At 38.3% G+C, this 25738-nt stretch overlaps 1 protein-coding gene across 1 annotated transcript in view; it reads right to left on the bottom strand.

Moving 5' to 3' along the window:
* Positions 1 to 25738, bottom strand: part of OPRM1 (opioid receptor mu 1) — a 51187-nt gene that overhangs the window by 13675 nt on the left and 11774 nt on the right. The window contains exons 2-3 of the mRNA XM_043456877.1: positions 4417 to 4769; positions 3025 to 3545 (exon numbers count right to left, since the gene is read on the bottom strand). Coding sequence (XP_043312812.1) covers positions 3025 to 3545; positions 4417 to 4769 — 874 coding nt within the window. The remainder of the gene's footprint in view (positions 1 to 3024; positions 3546 to 4416; positions 4770 to 25738) is intronic.

The following is a 25738-nucleotide window of genomic DNA, read 5'->3' as shown; positions in this document are numbered from 1 at the left end:
GAAAGGGATCTTTGATTTATCTTAATTTTCAGATATGTCAATGTGTCTTTTCCCCTTTCCCCAGCAGCGGCTCTTCTCTGTCCAACTCTCCCAGCTGGGCATTTTGGGAAAGCAGCCAGCTCCAGGGCTAATGTGTTTCTGCTGTTATCTGACACTGATGCTGCTTCATAGAGGCAGCAATGAAGATAAGCCCTAATTGGATGTATTTTTAAGGCAACCCTTTTAGTTACTCAGAACAGAGCTCCCCTAATTAGCTTCCTTTTTCCTCTCTCTGGCTGTGCAAGGACCACACTGATGTGGAAACGCAGGATTTGGAGGGGGCTCAAGGACAGTGGCCGGATAGCTGGAGGACATTCATGGTGAATTCAGGAAAAACGCTCCACCAGACAGGCTGGGAGCTGTATTGCCAGGAGAGCAAGGCAAGTGAAGGATGCTCAGAGGATCAAATGTGACAAGCAGCCCCGGCAGTGGTCCAGGGTATGAGGCCAACACCCACACTCCAAAGGAGAGGGAAGGTATGAGCTGGTGCTTAAGAAGAAAGAACTAATCCTTTGTAATGTCCATCGTCTTGCTCCAATGGAAGTGTATTTCTCCAATGTAAAATATTTGAACCATAGTTTAGGACTGAGAGTTTGAAGTTGCATTTGTTAATGTATTATCCTCACCTTAGAGAAAAACTGATTTAAATGCCTACCCTCTTGAAGTTATTCACAAGATTTCCATTGCCACTGAGAAGGAGCACTGCTTAGCAAAAGGAATAGGCTTAGAGGTCTTGATGATGAAGGAAAAAGAAAAAAAAAAAAGGAGCAGTGTAGGAAAACATTTCTTTCTGGCTTTCCTTTCGGAAATGGAATTAGAAATGAGACATAATAAGTTAATCATTTCCCTTTGGTTGGAATTGGGTCTGCCATCATTACCTCATGCTCCCTAGGGCTTGCCAGTTCCTGGGTTCATTTGAGCGTGATTTAATATCGAGGGCATGAGGATTAATGCCCCTATGGGCCATATTGCATTAGTCCTGTGGTCAATTAGAAGGGTGAGCTGGGTTGGGTTGGGTTGGGTGGTGGTAGTGGGAGAAGAAGAAAAAGAAGCTGCATCTTAAGGGAATCAGGCTCTCCTTCTGGCCCCTTGATTTGGCTTCCGGGTGTTTTTTATGAAGCCATCTGTTCCCACGGCTGCTCCCTGATCCTAGAAACTTTATCTAAGCTTTTGACATGAGGATTTGCTTACATAGGGAGTTTGAATTTGAGCTCTGTGTTATAAAATTACATAAGCTGTGATTTGGGGGATGCCGGCATCATTATTTGGAAATTTACTTGCTTACATTAATAAGTAAGTGACTGATTTACTTAACAGGTTAGAGGCCAAATTTTTGAAACCGGAGGCTGAACAGGCATTAGTAGCTTCGAGACAGATGTTTTTCTCTTTTCTCTTTTTTTGATTTCTTGTGTGATTATACTGCTGCGTGTAAATCTGGCCTCTTCCCTGCAGGTACCCATCTGTATTCTTTTATGTGTAGGGATACATCTTCCAGGGAATAGTCAGTCCTTATGACATTGACCTCAAGGGGCTTGTTGACTGGGCTTCCCAGGTGGGTGGGCAGTAAAGAATCCACCTGCCAGTGCAGGAGACACGGGTTTGATCCCTGGGTCAGAGGGATCCCCTGGAGGAGGAAATGGAAAACTCACTCCAATATTCTTGCCTGGGAAATCCCAGGGACAGAGGAGCTTGGTGGGCTACAGTCTGTTATAAGACTAATTTATTTTACAACTAATTTTTTTTCTAATTTTTTATATTAGTTTATAACTAATTTTTATAACTAATGCTGTTATAAAGCTAAGTTAATTCTAAGAAGTAATAGGTTTGAGTTCAGGTATGAAAATTTACCAGTCAATGACTTAACAAAGGTGGCCATTTGACTTCCTTTTCTCCTTTTCTGTGACCCTGGGAACATCGGCCCCCATTATCACAGTGGGCAAAACGCTGATGCTTTCTCTGCAACCGCAGAACCAGAGAAGGACTGGCTTTAGAGAAGTGACAGGGACTTTGCTTGGGGGCAGAGGTAGATGCCACGGAAGCACTGTGGCAGAGCTAGTGGTCACTTAATTCTACACCCCCTGCTAAATTTCCCAACCTTCCTTGCCCTTGCTTAGGGCTTTGTGACCAGTTTGGGCCAAAGGATTGTAGTTGAAAGTCAAATGTGCTACGTCAAGGTTAAGGCAGTTAAGAGTCTGTGCACCTTCCCCTGTCTGTCTCTCTCTCTCTCCTCATCCCCAGGCTGATCTTCGTCGTCGTCACGTTAGTCGCTCCAGTCATGTCTGACTCTTTGTGGACCCCATGGACTATAGCCCGCCAGACTCTCCTGTCTGGATTTTACAGGCAAGCAAACTGGAGTGGTTGCCATTTCCTTCTCCAGGGAATCTTTCCAACCCAGGGATCAAACCTGGGTCTCCTGCATTGCAGACAGACTCTTTACTAATCTGAGCCACCAGAGAAGCCCATCAGTTATAAAGCCCATCTCTTCCTGGTGGAATATCCATGAGCTGAAGGAAGGCAGTGTGTCCTCCGCTGGGCTCTGTATTCTAGTGAACAAGAAATAAAACCATTGTATTCAGCTAAAAAAAGAAGTGACAGGGATGTTGGAATGATATGCATGAAACATCTAACATTAGGGGAAATCAGAATTCTAGATTAGGATCTCTTTTTCAATGCGCTGAAGTCATTAATCTTGCATAGACGAAAAGGCTGCGGTGACACAGACTTCTAGCAGATTTATGGATTTCTAATTGGAATGTCTCTATATCTAAATGATTATGTGCAAAATACATAGAGCTCGGTTTATATAATGAAGTGTCCCTTGGCCACAGTGATCATCATTTCCTCCTCTCCTCCCTCCCTCCTTGTACTGCCCTCAACCCCCAAGCTGCTGGTCCACTTCTAATGGATTCTAATGTTGGACTTTAAAAAGCTCTGTAATTTTTATGTCATCCCTGGTAGGTACACCCAGTCCTAAAAGCTGCCTACCTGATGGTTAGTCCTATCCACCGTGTTGGCTGTGGAGGGGTGGTCTCTGGTGTTCTGACGAATTCGAGTGGAGTTTTGCTGCTCAATGGTAGAGGAAGTTGGGATACAGAACTCTCTGAAGCATCGTTTGAAGTTTTCATCCAGAAATGCATAAAGCACAGGGTTCAGGCAGCTGTTGGTATAACCTAGAGCAATGCAGAAGTGCCAGGAAACGGTCTGGAAAGTAGTTTCTGGGATTGTGATCAAGGCTTTAATGATGACGTAGATGTGAATGGGCGTCCAGCAGACAATGAACACAGCCACAACCACCAGCACCATCCTGGTGATTCTTCGCAGGTTCCTGTCCTTTTCTTTGGAGCCAGAGAGCATGCGGACACTCTTGAGGCGTAAGATCATCAGCCCATAACACACTGTAATGATGAGGATAGGCATGATGAAGGCAAAGATGAAAACACAGATTTTCAGCAGGTTTTCCCAGTACCACGCTGGGTGAGAGAATGTTAGTGTACAATCTATGGAACCTAGAGAAAAAGAATTATAAGGAAGAATTAGCAGCAACATTTAATGTTATCATCAGGTGTTAATATTGCCATTTTGCTTTCAAATTTATAGCCTTGACCTGAGCTAACTTGTGGCTATTGATACACAAATCTGGGAAGGAAGATTTAAAGAATTCATGGAAAAAAATTCAGATCTCTGTTGATTTTTCCAAATATGTCATTTGGTTGTTCACTTTGATAATGCTAGGTATCTCTCACGGTGAGCTCGATTCTCTATGGAGTCTAAGTTGACATAAAAATATAATCACTGCCAGACTCTATAGGAGTTTCCAGCTACTGGGTGCCTTCCCCACTTTTTTTTTTTCTTTCTTTTTTGGCTGCCTGAGGAGCTTGTGGGATCTTAAGTTTCCCTACCCAGGGTACCACAGTGAGAGTGCCAAGTCCTAAGCAATGGACCACCAGGAAGTTCCCTTAACTCCACTTTTTGATGGCTAGCTTATCATTCTGAAACGAGGTCTAAAAAGATACACTTGTCATGTAGGCAGTCACCTGACATTTTCAAACGAGCCTCCACTTAATGTTCTTTGGGTCTAAGCTCTAATTCCTCTTTAAAGATCTGTGTTCTAATGCTGCCATTGTTTGGATGAAGTAAGTGAAGAGGAATCAGGAATGAATAGATTTTGGTTTATATTCTCTCTAAAATGTTCACTGGACTTAAAATTTTAGGGGAAAATTCCTACTTCAAAATATTGGAAAGTATTTTATGAGAAAGAATCATGAAAACTACAGTTTGCATCACACTGGACCATTCTGTAAATTCTACTTGGCTCATGATGTCACCAACATATTTATCTGTATACTCGCCAGCCCCCAGGCCCACAGCATCACTCACCTTGCCGGTACTTTGTCGTTGCCATGAACATGACAGGCAGACCAATGGCTGAAGAGAGGATCCAGTTGCAGATGTTGATGATCTTGGCATTACGGGGGGTGCGGAAGTCCAGGGCCTTGACAGGATGGCAGACTGCGATGTAGCGATCCACGCTCATGGTGCAGAGGGTGAATATGCTGGTGAACATGTTGTAGTAGTCGATGGAGATCACAATCTTGCACAGGATGGTTCCAAATGGCCATGTTCCCATCAGGTAATTGACACTCTGGAAAGGCAGGGTACTGGTTGCCAGGGCATCTGCCAGAGCAAGGTTGAAAATATAGATGTTGGTGGCAGTCTTCATTTTGGTGTACCTAGTAGAAGAGGAAAAAGCAGTGGCAGAGTCAGGAAAAAAAAAAAACAAAACAAAAAACCCCATCAATGTGAAATGCAATGAAGTTTTCAGTAAAAAAAAAACATTGAAAACTAAAAGACAAAAACCAAACAACCCTCCCCAAACCAAAGCAAAAACAATTGCAAGGATTAGCGGAAAGCATCTTAGATTAGATACAAAGGAACTCTTTCATAGTACTAGGTTGGCCATTTATAATTATGTGCCTATGGGCTAAGTATATCATTTCTGTACTTATCTGCTTTGCTATCTGTAAAACGATTATAAGAATAGCTGCCATACTGATTTATTGGTCTTTTTTTAAAAAATGTGCCAGGCACTGTGGTAAGTTTAATAGACTCAGGGAGCACTCAGTCAAGTATCCACACAGAGGATAATAATACATTTAATTCTGAATAAGTAAGAGAAAATTTCAGATATACAGCTAAAACTATGGAGCAATGTAATTGTGCAAGAGTGTATATATATATGGGCTTGCGAGGTGGCGCAGTGGTAAAGAATCTGCCTGCCAATGCAGGAGACATGGGTTTGATCTCTGGGTCGGGGAGATCCCCTGGAGAAGGTCCTGACCACCAATCCAGTGTTCTTGCTTGCAGAATTCCATGGACAGAGGAGCCTGGTGGGCTACAGTCCATGGAGTCAGATATGACTTAGCGACTGAACAACAACAAAATAACCGTAGAAGTGTCATTACCGCCAGAAACACTACCCATTTTCAGATTTGGGGCCTTTTGATTTGCTTGAGAAGTTTCAAAGGATGTAAAAGGGAAAAGGTAGAGAAAGTCATTGAACTTGAGGAGGTAAACCAATTTGATTGTAGCGTGCTTGTGTGCTAATTCGCTTTAGTCATGTCTGACTCTTTGTGACCCCATGGACTCTAGCCTGCCAGGCTTCTCTGTCTATGGGATTCTCCAGGCAAGATTAATGGAGGGAGTTGCCATTTCCTTCTCCAGGGGATCTTCCCAACCCAAATCTTCTGAAGTAAAAAAACGAAAATGTAATTGACCTTGATGCTCAAGAAGTTTTAAGTTTTTTGATGTTGTTTATTAGCAGAAATTTCCCCCTCAAAGCAGAAAGAAAACAAAAATAAGCCAATCTCCCAAAACGTTGCTAGCTATACCATAGCACACTCAACTGCGTTAGTCACCGTCTCAGTCAGTAGACGTACATTCCACAGCTTATCTTTAGTAGAATGTTTTATGTTAAATAATCAGTTTCTTTACTGTCAGTTTATGACTCATCATACTTGTAACCTTTTCTTCAGGCTCATCTTAGCCCTATGTGCTTATTAATGTATGATTATTTCAGTTAAAAAAGCCTTTCCTCCTCTAGAATGAGATGTTTTGTGAAACAAAATTAGGATAGGGTCTCACATCATAAAAGGAAAAGTGAATATTTATCTATAAAAGTTATTTCACTTGGCATCTTATGGGAACAATGATGTTTAACTTTCTCCATTTATTCAAAAGCTCCTTCCTCTAAAGATAGGCAGTATTCTTATCTCAGTTACTCACACTTTGAATCACAGCAACGTATAAAAAGGGGTTCAGCCATTTCCAAAATATGTGAAAGAATAATACAAGACTAAATGTCTGAGAATTCCAATGGTTTCCAGTATAGCTTCAGAGGCTTCAATCTAAAGCGATATTCTGATCAGAAAAGGGGTCATGCTGTCCAGCAAACATGAGCTTTTCATTTTGTTCTGTTCTATGTGGTCGTATGAACATTGCCCCCTGGAAAGTGACATGAATGATTAGACTCACACAACAAGCTATAGGAGTGTATACACCAGAGTTAGCAAGCATGCCAAAGAAGGGAGCCGAAGGGAGGGTCACCTTTGCTGTTGTTTACCTGGGTGGGTCTGAGTTGAACTCCTGGATGTCAACACACAATCCTTCACCCATCCTTTGGGCCTTTTGCTTCTGACTGAGTCAGATGAAGTTGGTGGCAAAGTGGACAAAACAAACTGGAAGGGATAGGTGACATATTCCCAGAGTGTCTCCCCTGGATTATAGGGCCTTCCTGACATTGATCGTTCCTGCTATAGTCACTGAATTGGGTCTTTTCCTCTAGGTAGTGGGCCAAGCTATTTTTTCCTTCCTAGTTATCCTACAGAAATTTTCCTAGTATGTATTTTTGAAATTTTGTTCTAAGTGATCGAGTAGCTTATTTGCAATATGAATTCAAAGGAACTGCCATACAACTATTTAAAAAATATACTCTCAGAACCTTCAATGACTGGTCCAGTAGAGTGATTTTTATGGAGCTTTCAAGTGATATATTAGGGAAAGGGTGTCAGGACGCCCACTTCATGGGCAGCTCACATATTCTCCTGTGCTCCATACATATCTTTTGTTTGTAAATGCCCTTCCTTGTTTGTGGCTATAATTCCTATTTATTCTCAAACCCATTCTTCAAACTATTTCCCCCGTTACCAAAACCTCATTGAATTTTGACCCACATGTGCTAAATGAAGCCACCCTGAGTTAACTACTTTTGCAATGAGATAGGCTTTGTAAACCTTTTGTTATTCTATTGTGTTTTTGAGTTAATTCTTGAGTGGTGATGACCCTGTCTTTGTCCAGAAACAAAAAAGACCATGGATGATGAACTTCTCTGGGTTCAGTGGTCAAGAATCCATCTGCCAGTGCAGGAGACAGAAGAGATGCAGGTTTGATCCCAGGGTTTGGAAAATCCCCTGAAGGAGGAAATGGCAACACATTCCGGTATACTTGCCTGTATAATCTCATGGACAGAAGAGCCTGGTGGGCTACAGTCCCTGGGGTCATAAGGGGTTGCAAAGAATCAGACACTATGAGCATACACCTACCCCACCCACATTCCAGAATCCGTCTTGTCAGTTTCGCATACCATCGTGAGCTTCATTCACAGGGCTCTCTACCTATTGTAGAAGTTCACAATAGAACCAGCTGGGATGTACAGGGTGTTTTTACTTTTTGGGGGGCTGATTTTCTGCCCTTTGATGTTTTTGACAAATGGAGTTTTTCTTTTTTTTCTTTTACTGTTTATCTGTGAAGAAGAAAGCTATCTAACTCTGCGAGGATTCAATGAGCCCCTTTTCTATGTTCATCATTGTGCTTGGATACTTTTTCACACTTGTCATGACTTTTATATCCACTTACATCATCGACTCGATGGACATGGGTTTGGGTGGACTCCGGGAGTTGGTGATGGACAGGGAGGCCTGGCGTGCTGCGGTTCATGGGGTCGCAAAGAGTCGGACATGACCGAGCAACTGAACTGAACTGAACCCTCACATAGAAAAATTCACACTTTTAATGGAGAAAAAAAACCTCAGAGTGTCATCTTTAGATACTCATGATTAATTGCATAAATCCAATGAAATAAAGTCGCTTGTCCTACATTTCAAGTTATTATTTAGAAGAAGAAAGTAGACATATGAGTAACCACCTGAATCTTTCTTCTATTATCTAGACCATTCGGTTGTCTCAGGCAAATATGTGTATGTGTATGTGTGTGTGTGTGTGTGTGTGTGAGAGAGAGAGAGAGAGAGAGAAAGAGAGAGAGAGGTTGAAAACAACCAAAACCTATGATACACTCTCCTCAAGAATTAACACAGAAAGAGACCATCTATTAGTTTATTATTTTCTGTTAAGTTCTCCACTAGCTTAGTGGAGAAAATGGGAGACTTCTCACTTTACTATAAAATATTCTAAAATATTTCATTTACATTTATTTCAGGTGGTCTTATGTGGTCAGTGACCAAATTTCCAATGAGTTTATATTAGCAAAAGGAGACAGGAGTATTCTCAGATCTCTGAGCCCTGAAGGCAGAAAAATGACTATTGTTTGCTAATTCGCCTCAGAAGAGAAGACCAAGCTAGGTTTATAGGAAATTAAACAAAGACACACTGCCTCTTTCTGCCCCTGTATCAGGAGAGAGTAACAACCATGGCTCTTTTTGATTGAGTGGTGCTCTCTCTTCATCTACACCTACTTTTTTTGCTGTTGTTCTCTGTATTCCTACTTTCTTCTTACTCCATGATCCATTAATGACAATTCAAGGAAAAAATAGCCTTCAGATGGAACAGGGACAAAAATTTGCTTTCTTCAGGCAATGCATGTAGTTTATAAATAGAAAATGTGAAACAAATAACTGATCATGTTTATATTTTTGCATTTGGTGCTAGAAAAATCAGAGTAAAATGTGTGGCTTCTTTTAATAATTGCATAGAATTCTAAAGGCACTAGAATCTAATATATTTCTATTGTACTGAGTCTCTGGCTAATCTCATCATTTCATTCTCTTTTGGCTTCCAATTTGCCTGCTTTCTTTTTCACTTCTCTTATTTTATTGCATGCATTTTAAAAGGCTCTTCAAATCCTCTTGTTGGAATTGGAAACTGCGGTGGAGGATTGGGACAGAACAGGGAGACACATCAGTGCAGAGGAAAGAAAATGAAAGCAGAGACTTCCATTATGGCCAAGAGACTCTGTTTAATAATTTTTTGCATTATGCCTTTTGAAACTGCTTATTTCCTGCTTTTTTTTTGTTTTTGATTTCTGAAAATTTTACTCCAGCACATTTATCTCATCAAAAGTTTATATGAAAAAACATGTTTTTCCTTGATTCCCATATTCTGTGATAGATAACATTGATGTATTATAGAAACATATTATGATGCTAAATCCTCTGATGTGCGTAAACCATTGTCATTGAATAAATATTCTTATCTGTGACTTTAGATTTTTCTTTCCTGAAGTATTGATTTTATCTCTTTAGACCAAATTACTTGAAAAATAGTATTAGAATATCTACCTCGGCTTTTGCTTCGTAGATAACAATGTTTTATTTTTATTCTAAAGGACTAGTTTTTAAAATTTAGAAACACTTTAGCTTTCAAATTTGAGAGTGCTAAGAGAAAAGGAAATTCTCTTATTTTAGAATCTGAAAGTTTTGGACATAAAAAATTATCAAATGTGTTACCACTAATATCAAATTATGATATATCCCTAGGCATTTCTTTAATATTGAAGGAACAACAAAGAAAACTTCAAAATATAATAAAACAATTCTATCAACGTCAATATTAGAAAACTGCTTTTTGAAGAAGCTTAAGCATGTGCTGTAGATCATACATTTTTAGAGAGTGTGTAGACTATCAGTAGAATTATTATCTACTGCACTGAGTGTAACAAACATAAAATTTGTGGTGATGATATTGTGCATATAACCACTCAGTGCAAGTATAATATGAAAGACAGCATGAACAGAAACATTTAAAACCATAATAGATTATCCATTCAGCATAGAATCCAGCACAAGACAGGCACCAGTAAATGAAGCTGAATACAGGAAAAAGGGCTTAGGTTATTTTATTTTTTTATGGTAAGATGAAACAAATTTTTTACAGGAACCAATGGCTTTTGAAGTAAAAGTGACCATGGAATATTCTTTTTTGCCTTGCCATTCGGTTGTCAAATTGAGAACTTTGGTCACAGAAAGTCATGGAACAACGAGAAGCGAGGTCTGAGAGGGGCTTTGAGGACCACATCATTCAATCACCTTCTTTTATGGTGGAAGAAACCAAATATAGAGAGATGTACAAATGTTTGAGACCTTTTCTCTGCCCTGCCCTAGGCTCCATTTAAAATTGAAATTACCTTCTGGGCAGTAACTGCATTGCGTTCCATGTGTATTTCTGGATGTGCATTGCTGATATACTCAGCCACCAAGCAGCTAGGCATGCAAAGGTAGGCATGCAAGCCTAAGCAAGGTAGGCATGCAAAGGTTTTTAATCTTCTTTTCAAAGATGCCCATGCTGGGAGTATACTGGGAATTTTGAGATATTGTCTCATTATACTGAATGTGGTAACTCAACCATATTTTTTAAGGAGAACCAAATTTGCTCCTTGTCCTTTTTTTACTCTCTTACAATCCATGATTTAAACCTATCAATTCCATGTAGTTGACTTACAACCTCTCTCTCAAGATCCATCACTACATTTCCAGGTTTTTTTCGGGACATCTGTAATCTGCTCTAGGCTTCTCAAGTGCAATGATTCTCAAAGTGTGCTTATTCTTTCTTACACACCACAAACACCATGACCATCATCACAATCAGTAATAGCAAAATAACCAATGACATCATTGATGAAGATGTAACGAATGGTGAGTTGAGATAATTAGAAAGGGAAAAGCTAATTATATTTTTAGAAATAGAGAGTAAAGGAGGAAGGGTGAAATAGAACTCCCAAATTATAGCATGCAAGAATGCATAGAGAGTAATATCATTATTTAACAGAGAAGGAGAAGAAGAAAAGGAGATTTGGTTTTGATAAAGAGCTCAATTTTGAGTGTATTATGTTGTGTAGCAAAAGAAACATGACTATTATACCTGGATATATGTTTGCAGTTCAGCTGGGAAATTTATTTATAAGTCATCAAGCTCTAGATGGTATTTCCAATCATGCAAGTGGATGAAATTGCCTTTCTGTATGATGAAAAATGTGAAGAATGTTGAAGGCAGAGAACAAAGTTTCATAAAGGGACAGAAAAGAAGAGAGGGAGAGAAGGAGAGAGGATATGAAGAGGTTATATAATGATACAATACTCTCAATGTGAATGAGAAAGAAATGCATTTTTAAAATGTCAGAGCCAGAATCTAGTCTGTGGAAAAAAAAAAGTCTTCTAATCAGAGGACACACTTTTGTAAATGAGGGATTTGATTTTTTATGAATATCCAACAAAATGGCTCTTTTCTATTATTATTATATTTGATCATACAACATAAAATGCGTTTATTCATAGACTATAATATTGATGTCAATTGTTTGAAATAGAATTTATCAGAATTCTTGCTTTTGAAAGAACACATTTGTAGCAGTACCACAGCTACAAGTATGTCTATGTGTGAACCCATATATTTTATATATTCTAATATATTAAATCACATTTATACCTAATTTTCTTATAAATCTTATAGCTCATATAAGGAAGAAATTTGATAGAAATTTCCACAAATTTAACAGTATTAAAAATTACAATTTCAATATAAACTTGTAGAATGGGAAGATATTTTTCTATAGTCTTAATAAAAATAAATAAATTTTGATCAATGAAGCTAGAGAAAAATTAAATTATTTTTCTACTTTCTTATAGAAAATGATAAGGCAAAATTGTTGTCAAAAGGCTTTAAAATATCTACCAATCTGTGAATGATATATAATGTGTCATTATCATTTTAATTAAAATTTTAATGATTGCTCTATAGGTTGAAAATAATTTAATGTATTCCTTGATGAGTTATATTGCCTTTTGTATTAATTTGTTTTTACTTTTTGCCCATTTTTGGATCATGTTTTTCTTATTAACTTGTTAGCAATTAAAATGGATACTGTAAATATTTCTTCTCAGGCTGCTAGTGTTTAATTTTATTTATCATGGTTTTCTGTTTCTTAAAACTGTCAAATTTAATTCCTTTATGGTGTGTGTATGTATGTGTTTTGCATCTATTTTTCATAAAGACTTTTCTTATCATGTGGTTGCTGAAACATTTTTGAGATTTCCTTTTAATAATTTAAAAATATAGATTTTCTTCAGAATGTATTTTTGATTTTTTTAAAAAATGTGGTGCTTGCTTATTGTAAAAATAAATAATACAGGAAAGCATAAAGGAAAAAAAATGGAATGCTATAATCCAGAGATATAATTTTGGCTAATGTCCTTCTAAATTTCTTCTTATACACGAGAAGAGTAACATTCATTTATACCGGCTACTGGTCTGGCATTGCACTAAGCAAATTTATAACATTGAGGGGAGAGGCACTTTATCATCCCCATTTTACAGATGAGCAAACTAAGCCTCAGAGAGCTGATACTTTACTCAAAGTTACAAAGCCTGTAAGTGACAGAACTGGAGTTACCCCGGGTCTGTTCACTCATCCATGCTGTCTCCCTCTAACACAGAGAGATCCCTCAGGTGGAATTTGAGTCTTGCAGTTCTTCTAAGCCCAGCACATAGGAGACACTAAAAAATGCTTATTTTTATTTGGTTATCTAAAAAATGTATTTGATCCATATCAAAAAAACAGCTGAACATAACTTTATCCTTGGGATGAAAAATGACAATTTCTCTTCTCCCATCACATTTCTATTGTTCATGTGGTCATTTTCAGCATTTGTAACTTGCCTCTGAATTTATAATTTGAGAGTAAAGTCATCAATAGCCCTTAACACTACTGATCTCTCTGTTTCATCATTTACTCTTTTCAAAAGGAGTAACTTACCCAGTTTATGTGTTTAGGATAAAGAGTTGGTTATGTACAACTCTGCCACTTTTCCTATCTCTTTCTGAAATTCAGCTGCTAAAAGGGAACAGGTTACATTCCACTGATCCAGGTTCCAAATTGTAAAGGGGCTGGTCCCCACATGGGGAGGTTGCCAGTGGGCCAGGCCTGCGGGATACTGTATTTCATTCTGGGTTTATACTTAAGAAGCCATTATTATTGCATAACTACATCACATCAGCTAAGTATTTTTCAGTAATAAAGTTGACTTTTTTCTTTGCTGATTCATCTTGTGCTATCTCTCAGTTGGTTCAAACAGCAGAGAAAATAGGAGTGACATTTAATAGGACTGTTTAAACATTCGTATTGCCTACCGGGAACTTATCTATAATTTTCAAAAATTGATTTCATTGATTTATTGATTTTTAACTTGTATCCTTTTAAAAAAAAAGAAGAAAGATTTCTGAAAGGTGTTCTGGAGTACAGGGGCCAAAAGTAAAATCTTGTGCCTGTTCTCAGTAATCTTAAAAATGAAATATTATTTTGTATTCACTTTGAGTATTTAATACAGGCAAATCTTGTGATATTTATGAACTTGAGAATAAATTTCAACCTTTTGCAAAGCTTGCACATGAAATCTTCGTGCTATGTGATATATGTGTGGATTTTATTAGGATTACCTGCATTGTTGTTTTTCTGTAAGTTTGTGAAGTATAGTGAACAGACTCAATCTGTATTCTGCAATGTGTCTGTCTGAACGACAGGATCAATTTCCCTGACCCTAAAGCCCACATCTATATAATTTCTTTAAATTTGAAATTCCCGTTTATCTCATGTTTTTAAAGTATTCCCCACTCCATGAGAACAAATCAAAAATAAATTATACCTCCCCATCCCATGTCATCTTATCATTCCCTCATTGATCACCATTTTCCCCCGCCTCCCCTATTGCCAAAGGAAAAGAGTGGATGACATATGAAAGTAGTGAGACTGAATGATAGAAAGAAAAGAAGCCCCTGACAGCTTTCAGGAAGCAAGTCTAGTTACTGACAGCTGGGTTGTGATATTTCTTTATGGAACACAATTCTATAGAATATCAGCCTCAGAGAAAACCTCTTCATGATTGATTGTGATGCAATAAGACAAAAACAGGTGGATCCTGTAATCATGCCTGGTAAGAGATAAAACCAAAATCACCCAGAACCATAAAAAAGGCAGACATCTCCCTTTCCTGGTTAGCATTAATTGACAGTTGCTTATTAGTCAGTGATAACTCTAGCCCTACTCTGTTAATTCTGCCTCCTATATTAAAAAAATCTTTGATGCCCATGTATCAAACTCCTCTTGCACTGAGACAGCATCCTACCTAGACAGAGCTCTGCTTTCTTGAATCCCCTTCTAAATCACCAAACAAAAATTAAAATCCCTGTGATTTTGCTGCAGCAAAATTAATAAGTCTAATTTCATTTTCCTCTAGGTATATTCCCAGGGGCTTTTGGCTGGTAAGCACTGATAGTCGAGTGTGCTCGCATCAGGAGGGATCAGCAGCAGCAGGCCAACAGCAATCAGCAATTGGGGGAAGTCTTAGGAATCTTCCAGTGATGTCCATGGATGGGCTACAGGGCATGGTAGCTACAACAGCTGCCTGCACCCTTGCAATCTTGGCAAATATATTTACCGAGTGTCTATCTGTAGCAGGCAGAATCCATTCCTGGTGGACCTAGGGGCTTTGAGAGCTCACACTGGATACTATCTCACCTTTTTTTTTCAGGGCTCCTCCCCTCTCTCAGAGCCTACGATCATGCACTGCTTCCTTAGCTGCCTCCTCAGGGTGCTCCAGGTTAAGTCTGCTCACCTGTGATGCATTGCATCTCTACAAGGACTGTTCAATGTGCGTCTTTAGGTCTAGATGTGCCCAAAGCAAAGACCTACTTGCCCAACTGTAGTCATCTGGTTTATATCTATCAAGTTTATTTTCAATATCTTTCAGAGACATTTTGAACTTTAAAATGATTTATCATTTAAATCATTCCCTGGGGCTTCCCTGGAGGACAAGTGGTTAAGACTTCGCCTTGCAATGCATGATCCTTGACTGGGGACCTAAGATCCCACATTTCTTGAGGCCAAAAATTCAAAACGTAGAACAGAAGCAATACATAACAAATTCAATGAAGACTTTAAAAATGGTCCATTTAGGAAAAAAAAAAGTAAAATGACTATCTGATGTTCTTTTAATTAAAATCTTAAGTGTTAGGAGCTTAAGAAACAAAAATCTTACCTTTCAAGGTAAGACTATACATTTGTGGCAATTCTCCAGTCATACCAATTGTTTACTTATCTTAAGAGCAAGGCCAACCCTATTTAAACACTGCATCTACACAAGAGCGAGTAACTAAAACTACCTTGATTTTGTTAAATTTTCCCAAATTTGACTTCTTAATCATGTTAGGAGTAAGACACTCCAGCATAGCATAGAGGAAAGAATATTGGATTTGGAAGTAGGACACACAGGTCTGAGGGGCTTCCCTGGTAGCTCAGCCGGTAAAGAATCCACCTGCAATGCAGGAGACCCTGGTTCGACTCCTGGGCCAGGAAGATCCCCTGGAGGAGGGATAGGCTACACACTCCAGTATTCTTGGGCTTCCCTGGAGGCTCAGATGGTAAAGAATCTGCCTGCAGCGCGGGAGACCTGGGTTTGATCCCTGGGTTGGGAGGATCTCCTGGAGGAGGGCTTGGCAACCCACTCCAGTATTCTTGCCTGGAGAATCCCATGGACAGAGGAGCCTGGAGGGCTGCAGTCCACGGGGTCGCAAAGAGTCGGACACGACTGAATGACTAAGCACAGCACAGCAAACAGGTCTGAACACCATGTCCTCTGACCTGGGGGAAGAGCTGAGCTCCAGTTCTCACAACTGTAAAAAGGTGATTATATCACCACTAAAAATTACCATTAAACAAATTAAATTATGATGGTTTCAAGTGTTATTTTTTGATTATTATAATTATAGGTGGTAGTTCCTGAATGGTTACTCTGGGTTAGGTATTGCTGCAAGCAGTTAACTTGAATTTTCTTAATCTTTGTAACAGACTTATAAGGTGCACATTATCACTTCTTTTGTCGATGAATAAACCAACTTTTATGAGAGTTAAATAACTCTCAGGAATAACTGTGGCAGAGGCAGAATTTAAATTCATATCAGTTATAGTTTATACTCTTTGTTATATTACATTGCACAGTATGTACCATGGGATATAAGCTTTCTATGTGAGAAATAATAACTTTTATAAAGTACAGTAAGGCTTACAAACACTTACATATACCTTTGTGTAAACTGATGCTCACAAAAATCTTACTATACCTAAAACAACTATGATTATTATTGTTACTTTTTAAAATGAAATTTCTTTTTAAAAAATGTTAATTTAATTGTATCTTTTAAAAAAATTTTGGCCACACCGTGTGGCATGTGGAATCCTAGCCTCCTGACCAGGGATCAGATCCAGGCCCCCTGCGTTGGAAGTGTGGAGTCCTAACCACTGGACCGCCAGGGAAGTCCTTATCCTTGTTTTAAAGGGAACTGAGCTTTAGAACAGTTGTCAAGGACAAAAAAGTCTTGACATCATACACTTGAAATATTTGGGTGCTTGTTGCTATGCAAGTAAAATGCCTGGATAGTTTGAAATTTTTTTACTGGGAGTGTGTGTATGTGTCCTGTAGATAGAACCCTTCATTGCATTTAATATTAGCACAACATGTTGGAGAGAATTATACATTAGAATACTGTGTAGGAAGTTGAAATAACGTTCTCATTGCTCCTGAGTTTTGCACCAGAGATTTAATTAAGATCCGTGAAGACTCAATTTAAAATTCCATTTGTCAGAACTGTTGATGAGCATTCCCTGTTTATCCCCTTTAATGTGTTATAGCACCTGCTGATATCTAAATATTTTGGCATTCAATTAATTTCTGCAACAGTAACTGTCCAAAATCTTTTAGGACCAATTGAAGGAAATAGGAAGGTAATGCAATTAGTGCCTGGAGATCTTGGCTTATGTAAAATAGTGTATTTATATTAATTGTTTTCCACCCAAGAAGTATATAATCCTTTATAATTTAACTATCATGTTGACCTAGGATTTTTATAGGAAACAAAAAACCATGTGCTGAGATCTTTTAAAAAGTATTTTCAGGCGGAGAGATTTTTGGTATTTTTCCTTCCCCTATGGAGATTTCAACAGTACTTGTTAGCAGAAAATATGATTCATGAATAGACTAGTTATTTGGCAAAGCAAATAAGCCCCATTAATTTTTAAAATTTGAAATTTTAGGCTTGTGGTGCAACAAGGGCTATTAAATCAATATAGAATTATCTTTCAACTTGGACTAAAATCACTTGGCACTAACATTTTTAGTCACAGATTAATGTATTTTAATATAGGGAAACTGCAAACATGATCTTGAATTATCTTTGGTGAAAAAGCTCTTTAATGCAATATTTTATCACTTTTCAGGATTATCTATTACTTTTGAAATTTTCTCCTCTTTTATTTATTTTCTGTAGTTTTCCTTATACTGTTGTACATCCATTTTTTTTAGAATCTGAGAAATATAAAAAGTAAAATACAAATCACCATAAGTTTAATAGGTAGAGACAAACTGATAACATTTCATGTTTAACACTCTATGATCAAAGTTATATATTTCACATTTCTTCTAGCTTAATACTTATGTTGGACTTTATGTATGAAATAGAATATCAAGCATTATAGCATGTTTTTAATTTTCATAACTGCATTTATATTTTCAAAATAACTTTTTTTCATCATAAAACCCTCTGAGTGTCAACACCGAGTCAAACAAGCATTTACTTAACACCTTTTTATTTTTGCCAAATACTGTACTGGGCAGTGGTTCTCAACTGAAACAAGTGTTGGAGGGGCATTCAGTATGGTGAAAGACCAGAAACCAGTGTTTTCCAAACAGTGTGTGAGGTTTTCTGGCATGGTAGCTGATGATGTGGCAATGTTGAAAGAAGTATCTCACCTATATTCAGGCTTCAAGAAAGTTACCATTATTCAACATTTGTTTCATCACATGTAGAGTGCCCAGGGAAGTATTAAATTTGCTTCTGGAGTCACATGCCTGGCTCAGGCTGCCAAGGATTTTGTCTCTGATTGTGGCAGGAAGGGGTTAGTAGAAGACTGACTGTAAGTAAGTCTGTCTATTTTGTTTGTTTTTCAGAAATAAATGTAAATCTAGTTGTTTTCCAATTAGTCTGTTTCCCAGAAACAATTACAAACCTATGTTAAATGCATTTAATTTAGAAATTTTACTACCATTTTGGGTTTCCCAGGTGGCAATAGTGATAAAGAACCTCCTTGCCAATGCAGCAGATATAAGAGACACAGGTCTGATCCCTGGGTTGGGAAGATCCCCTGGAGAAGGGCATGGCAACTCACTCCAGTATTCTTGCCTGGAGAATCCCATGGACAGAGGAGCCTGGTGGGCTACGGTCCATAGCGTCCAGAGTCTGACATGACTGAAGAGACTTAGCACGTATGCATTATCATTTCAGTTGTTCAGCTACCCAGTCGTGTCCAATTCTTTGCGACCCCATGGACTGCAGCATGCCAGGCTTTTCTGTCCATCACCATCTCCCAGAGCTTGTTCAAACTCATGTCCATTGAGTCAGTGATGCTATCCAACCATTTAGTCCTCTGTCATCCCCTTCTCCTCCTGCCTTCAATATTTCCCAGCATCAGGGTCTCTTCTAATGAGTCAGCCCTTCCCATCAGGTGGCCAAAATATTGGAGCTTCAGCTTCAGCATCAGCCCTTCCAATGAATATTCAGGATTGATTTCCTTTAGAATTGACTGGTTGGATCTCCTTGCAGTCCAAGGGACTCTCAAGAGTCTTCTCCAACATCACAGTTCGAAAGCATCAATTCTTTGGCTCTCAGTCTTCTTTATAGTCCAACTCTCACATCCATACATGACGACTGGAAAAACCAAAGCTTTGAATAGACAGACCTTGTTGGCAAAGTAATGTCTCTGCTTTTTTAATATGCTGTCTAGGTTGGTCATAGTTTTTCTTCCAAGGAGCAAGCGTCTTTTAATTTCATGGCTATAGTCACCATCCACAGTGAGTTTGGAGTTCAAGAAAATAGTCTGCCATTGTTTCCATTGTTTCCCCATCTATTTGCCATGAAGTAATGGGACCAGATGCCATGATCTTAGTTTTTTGAATGTTGAGTTTTAAGCCAGTTTTTTCACTGTCCTCTTCACCTTAATCAAGAGGCTGTTTAGTTCCTCTTCACTTTCTGCCACAAGGGTGGTGTCATCTGCTATCTGAGGTTATTGATATTTCTCCCAGCAATCTTGATTCCAGCTTGTGCTTCATCCAGCCTGGCACTCCACATGATGTACTCTGCATATCAGTTAAATAAGCAGGGTGACAATATACAGCCTTGACATACTCTTTTCCCAATTTGGAACCAGAACATTTTTCCATGTCCAGTTCTAACTGTTGCTTCTTGTCCTGCATATAGGTTTCTCAGGATGTAGGTAAGGTGGTCTGGTATTCCCATCTCTTTAAGAGTTTGGGAATGATCGGTTTGTTATAATCGACACAGTCAAAGGCTTTAGCACAGCCTTTGAAGCAGAACTAGATGTCCTTCTTGAATTTTCTTGCCTTTTCTATCATCCAACAAATGCTGGCAATTTGATCACTGCTTCCTCTGCCTTTTCCAAATCCAGCTTGAACATTTGGACGTTCTCGGTTCATGTACTGCTGAAGCCTAGCTTGGAGAGTTTTGAGCATTACTTTGCTAGTGTGTGAGATGAGCGCAATAGTGCAGTAGTTTGAACATTCTTTGGCAGTGCCCTTCTTTGGGATTGGAAGGACAGGATTCCAGTCCTGTGGCCACAGCTGAGTTTTCCAAACTTGCTGGCATATTTCATTTTATGGATAGTGGATAATTATGCTTTTTACTGGTTTATTTTCTGCTCTTTGAAGTGGGACTTCCGATTCTTGGCTTAAACTTTGTGCTTTTAAATATCTGTGAAATGGTAGGTCCATAGCAGAGGCCGGAAAAGTCCCTTTAGTCACCTAGGGTGACCTCTCACATGACACAACACCAAGATGAATCCATGGCTGATTCATGTCAATGTTTGGCAAAAACCACTACAATTAAAAAAAAAAAAAGATGGATCTGAATTTCTCAGTCTCACGTTATCTTGTGATTTCTCTTCTTCCACGTCCTGGGATGAGCCTCACTGCCATTGTTCTGATATCATAGCTACTGTCATCTTTCTTCTCCTGGGGAGCCATACATCCATTGGTTTTTCAGGGAGAAAAAGAAACTTGTCCACTGAGGATTCCTCTCAGAATGTTTGTCTATCCTATTGATAGAAGAAGCAAAATTCCATGCCCTGGTCCTCTCCCTGGATAATTCATGTTCTTCAATCTGCTTCTAAAGCGTGGGAGGTGAAAGGAAGTAGAGTGGAGTCTATGGGAAGACTTTGGTTTTGGAAGTGGAATAAAATAGGATTCCACATCTTTTCATAAGGACCTGAGAAGCAAAGAAAGACTTAAAGGCGGAGCCATGTGTGAGAGGGAGGCTTGTCAGTACTTCCGACATCTGTTTACTTATTTAGGCTCTCTGGAGTTAATACTGACATGCCTGGTTACTTTCACTTGGCAGTAATTCCAGTTGACTTGCCCCTAGCCTGTCCGTCTGGTGTTTTGCTCAGTAGAGAGACAGAGGAATGGACTAAGATGCTTTTCTTTGAATTTAATTAGACAGATGATTTAGCAGGATCTTTCAGTCAAAGTGTATCTTTTCTTACCAATTGATTCTTCTCAAATTCTTGCAGATCCAATTTTTCTCAGTCTCTCTTATCTCTCAATAACCCCTCTCCCATTTGGATTCCTGGGGACGGTGAAGTTGGAGAAGGAAAAGGCCAGGACTCTACAGACCCAGGTTCTCATCTCAACCTGAATATGGAAACTCTTTTTGCTCCCCAATTAAACAAAAACTGCACATGTTATAAGAATTTCACTTTGGAAAATTACAAGTTTCTTTCGGCTATTAACATTCAGAGAAACAATGTTCTACAAGTTCTTATTTTGGCAAACCAGAAATGGGACACTGAAACACAGAGGGCTGAAATAAGCATGGCATTAACATAACAGTATAATCAGTATAATTCAATGTACTGAAACATTTCAGCTCCATTATGTCCTATTACCCTTTGTTACTGTGTTAAATTCAGGGGTGGGAGAATGTTTTAAAAAAAAAAAAAAGATAGTCTCATTCTCCAGGATCTTACAATTTTGCAATTTTGTAAATTTCGGTTTTTTTTTTTTTTTTTTTTTAGAAATGTAAAAAGGGATCACTGAAGTAAAGGAAAACATGAGGATGGCCTGGTGTTTGGCTGAATAATAGATCCAAAAAACCTCCTTTGATCTGTCACTCACAGTACTGAGATTGGCATCCCGGCTGTCTCCTGATCAGTTTGTTGATGTGAATTGTTAGCATATGCTGCTCACAGCATAAAATGATGCTTCCAGGGATCAAGGAAAAGAGTACCTCTATATCACAATTGAGATTTTGTAGTTAGAAGTTCCACAAACAATTAATGGATTTTATTATTATTATTATTATTTTTCAGGTTGAAGGGCAGACTCAATCAGAGACCTGAATCCAGTTATTCCAGAGACAGAAGCTCAATCCAAAATGTCACAGCTTAATATGAAGGAAAAACTTCAGATTTTGACCTCTCAAGAGCCAAGTTTCCAATTTACTTTATTCTCATTTCAGTGGGGGCACAGCCTATCAATAAAGAAAAAGTCATGAAGCGGTTATCAATTAGGGAACATTCTGGGAGGTATGATAGGTAAGGTAGGATAATAGGCTAGTCAGTCATCCTAATGAGACTTCAAAAATTAGCTCAATGAAACTAAACCTAACAGTTTTGAAAGACCTTAAGTTTTTCAGGGCCATATAGGTCTTGTTTCAGATCTTAGTATTGAACTTCCCTGGTAGCTCAGATCTTAGTATTATCATTTATTAACTGGCAAATTTGGGCTTATTACTTAAATTTTCTGAGATCTGCTCTCTTCATTTGTAAAACTTGAAAGATATCAGTATCTTCCTTAAATGGTTGATGTAAAGATGAAAAAATTTCAATAGTATGTTTAAAGATTATTGATATGGAGGCTAATGTATACTGTAACTTTCAACAAATGTTAGCTAAGGTGATATAGATGACGATGCCTCTTATGGGTTTCAAATTTAAAGAAGCAGATACTATGTGCTCTGATAAGACAGAGGTTAAATGTTTATACTTATAAAAGTGTTAATTTTGCTCTGCTTGTATTAATTTTTTAGAATGTTTTCTCAGGTGTGCTAAAGGTAACTGATGCATCAAAGCCTAGATTTTTCTAAAATCACAGCAATTTTCCTTGACTTCCCCAATGATTTGATATGTTTAACTTCACATCTCCATCTATCTTGACTAGAATGTTGACTAGAATATATTATTTTCAAATATCAACTTAACTTCAAACAGCTGTGTGGGCAGAATATCTCAGCTACATCAAAGCATGAATTCTATTATTGTTTCAGGAGACTAAATTTTCTGATAAAGGACATATATCTTTTTGTAAAATATGTTTTAAAAAGCAATTAAAGTAAGGATGTGTGGAAGGTCATGTTCATTCATTCATTCATATGCTCTTATTTTTGAGTTTCTAAGTGCTCAAAAAATAGTACTCTTGTGGAAATTATCATTGGTTTGGTTTATATGTCTTAATATATGCTTTGTGGCATTGACTCATGTACCAGTGTCTTTCATGGAAATGTGACACATTTATTTAAAGACTGAAAACTTCTGTTTACTTTCAGAGTAATGATCCTTTTTCAAAAGATGACATCAATTTCTCCGTCGATACTTGTACCCTAAATTCTACAAAATGGATAGCAATTTTAAAGAACAGAAGATTTGAGCTTGACTTCTAACTTGAGCTCTCTGCTGCCTGTGTTTCTAAATGACAGGGTGTTCAGAAATAAAACAGACATTGTTTCAATGCAGGGACACACTGATGAATGTCTTCCAGCAATGGCTCTTGAGATTTTCTTCCTGTGAGTCCCATTCATTCCAGACTCCACTCTGCCATTGCATTATCCTTCATCCTTGTGGAATGTTTGTAATGTCTGCTTTGAGAAATACTTATAAATCCTAGTCAATGGGGTTCTCTCTTTCACTGTCTGTGAAAATTAACCAAGGCCCGCTCCACTCACTTTTATCTTGTCTCTGAAACATAAATAATATGTTTAATGAAATTTGGAAAATTAAATAAAGACTTAAATCAAAAAGTATCCCATTGCTTGGCTTGGTAATGGAGGAAGGTAAACTACCATAATTGCAATAAACCTTGGGAAGAGTGTTTGTCAGATAGTATGATTGAAGAACCCTGGGTCAATTACCATAGTCCTACCTTTGACATTTATCAGCTGGTGAAGTGGTTTAATATTCTTCTTGACTAGACTGTACTTTTAGAGATAGGTATAACCTGATCTGGGCTTCCCAGATGGCTCAGTACTAAAGTATTCACTTGCTAATTCAGGAGACATAGGTTTGATCCCTGGGTTGGGACCAAACCCAGGAAGAGGCAACCATTCCAGTATTTTTGCCTGAAAAATCCCATGAACAGAGGAGCCTGGCAGGCTACAGACCATGGAGTTGTAAAGAGTCGGACATGGCTGAGCGACTGAGCATGAGAACTCAGTCTATTTTTCTCAATGGCATATTTTGGAGCTTCTAAGTGGGTGCTCTGTAAGCAGTGTTCTACAAACATGAGCTTCAAATTCATCTTCTTTAGTGTTAGTTTGGTTTACAATGTCTTTCCCTGTCTATACTCATATTTTTTATATGTTTTGTTTATTTTGCAATGTAGTTAAATAAGCTTTCTTTTGTCATCAGAAGGAAAGACTGTTTGAAGGATCTCAGTATTGCCTGCTTTTAGTAGGACCTCTTATCTTAGTGGCCTTGGATCACCAACATCACCAGAAGCATGCTTATATTCAATTTCATTCAACCCATGTGGTTTCCTCTTTAGAACTGTTGGGGACTGAGTAAGTATGAAATTATAATGTTTATAATAATTTCCCTTGTTCTTTTTGGTGGGCACAATCAGGGTCTGATAGTCAGGTCACACTGCCAGCAGCATTTTTCAATTAGCATTTAATACTCCCCCACAAAATGCTCAACCTTTTGCTGGCACTGAACCCAGTGTTTCAGTGAAAAATTGCTCAGAAGCAAAGGCCTTTTCTTTCATTGATCTCCTTGTTCCCCTACAGTTTCTGTACTTGGAATACTCTCAGCTTTCAGGGACACTGTAGATCTCATAGATGTTATTTTCTACTTTGTGCTTGCTTTATTTGTAGTGTTTACTGCTCTGATTTTAAACATTGACAGGCATTGCCTTGCAAGTCCTGGAAAAATCCATTATGAAGGTGTTAGGAACAGACATTCACACAGACTCACTGTACCATCATTAATGCATCCTCCATGAAGAGTTCCATCTTTTTCACCTATTTTACTGTGATTAGTGAGTCAGACTCTAACAGAAGCCAGGACTTTTCACAAAGATGTTATTTTAAATTTCTAAATTTTCAAAGCTTGTATTCAGAGGACATCACTATTATAAGTTATTTTTTTCTAATTCAAGTAAACTATTCTGCTGAGTAAAAAGGAGTTTTATCATATGAAGTCTGTGTTTAGATTTAGATTCTGCCTTAGACACTTTGACTATAATACCAGTTTAAGTGTGAAACATCTAAGTTAAAAATAGCTATTTTTCCCCCAAAATAATTAGTTTGTGTCTTTTTTCTCTATCAAACTTTTTATATAATATAGAGAGGCTAATCAATAGGGAGCTGAGTAAATTGTGGTTAAATGTCCTTAGAATTCTGTCCTTAGAATTATGTTCATCATCTTAGTGTCAACAAAATGAAATTGGAGTGATCCAGGGCATTGGAATGAATCAAAGAATGATAACAGGGACTCCATGCAATGCCTTGCCTTGCCTCTGCAGAAATCGTGATTCCAAAAGGCTAAGCTGTATTTCAAAGTGTAATAATACGATTGACTTATGAGAGGGCAAGAATACTGAGTGAATGTTGAGATCCTGCGTGCTGATGAAGTGAACCCAGTGGGAGGGAAGAGAAGAAATTACCAGAGGGAGGGAAATTGAAAGTGAAAGTCGCTCAGTCCTGTCTGACTCTTTGCAACCCCATGGACTATATAGTCCACAAAATTCTCCTGGCCAGAATACTGGAGTGGGTTGCCACGCTCTCCTCCAGGGGATCTTCCCAACTCAGGGTCGAGCCCAGGTCTCCCACATTGCAGGCAGATTCTTTTACCAACTGAGCCACCAGGGAAGCAAATAGCTAAACTCCTTACTCTTACATAGCACTTTTAGAATTTACAGCACATTTCCATATATCTTATCTAATTTGGACCTGAACTCCAAGTGAGGTTGAATGTGATTACCATTCCTTTGGTAAAGTTAACTAGTGAGACTCAGGGAAACTCTGTGGCTCTGATAACTAGTGAGAGGCAGAGATTCAAACATGAGTCTCCTTGTTCTAGGGT

This window comes from Cervus canadensis, chromosome 33 (assembly GCF_019320065.1).
Source record: "Cervus canadensis isolate Bull #8, Minnesota chromosome 33, ASM1932006v1, whole genome shotgun sequence".
NCBI lineage: Eukaryota > Metazoa > Chordata > Mammalia > Artiodactyla > Cervidae > Cervus > Cervus canadensis.
This window is presented reverse-complemented; position numbering and strand designations above follow the sequence as displayed.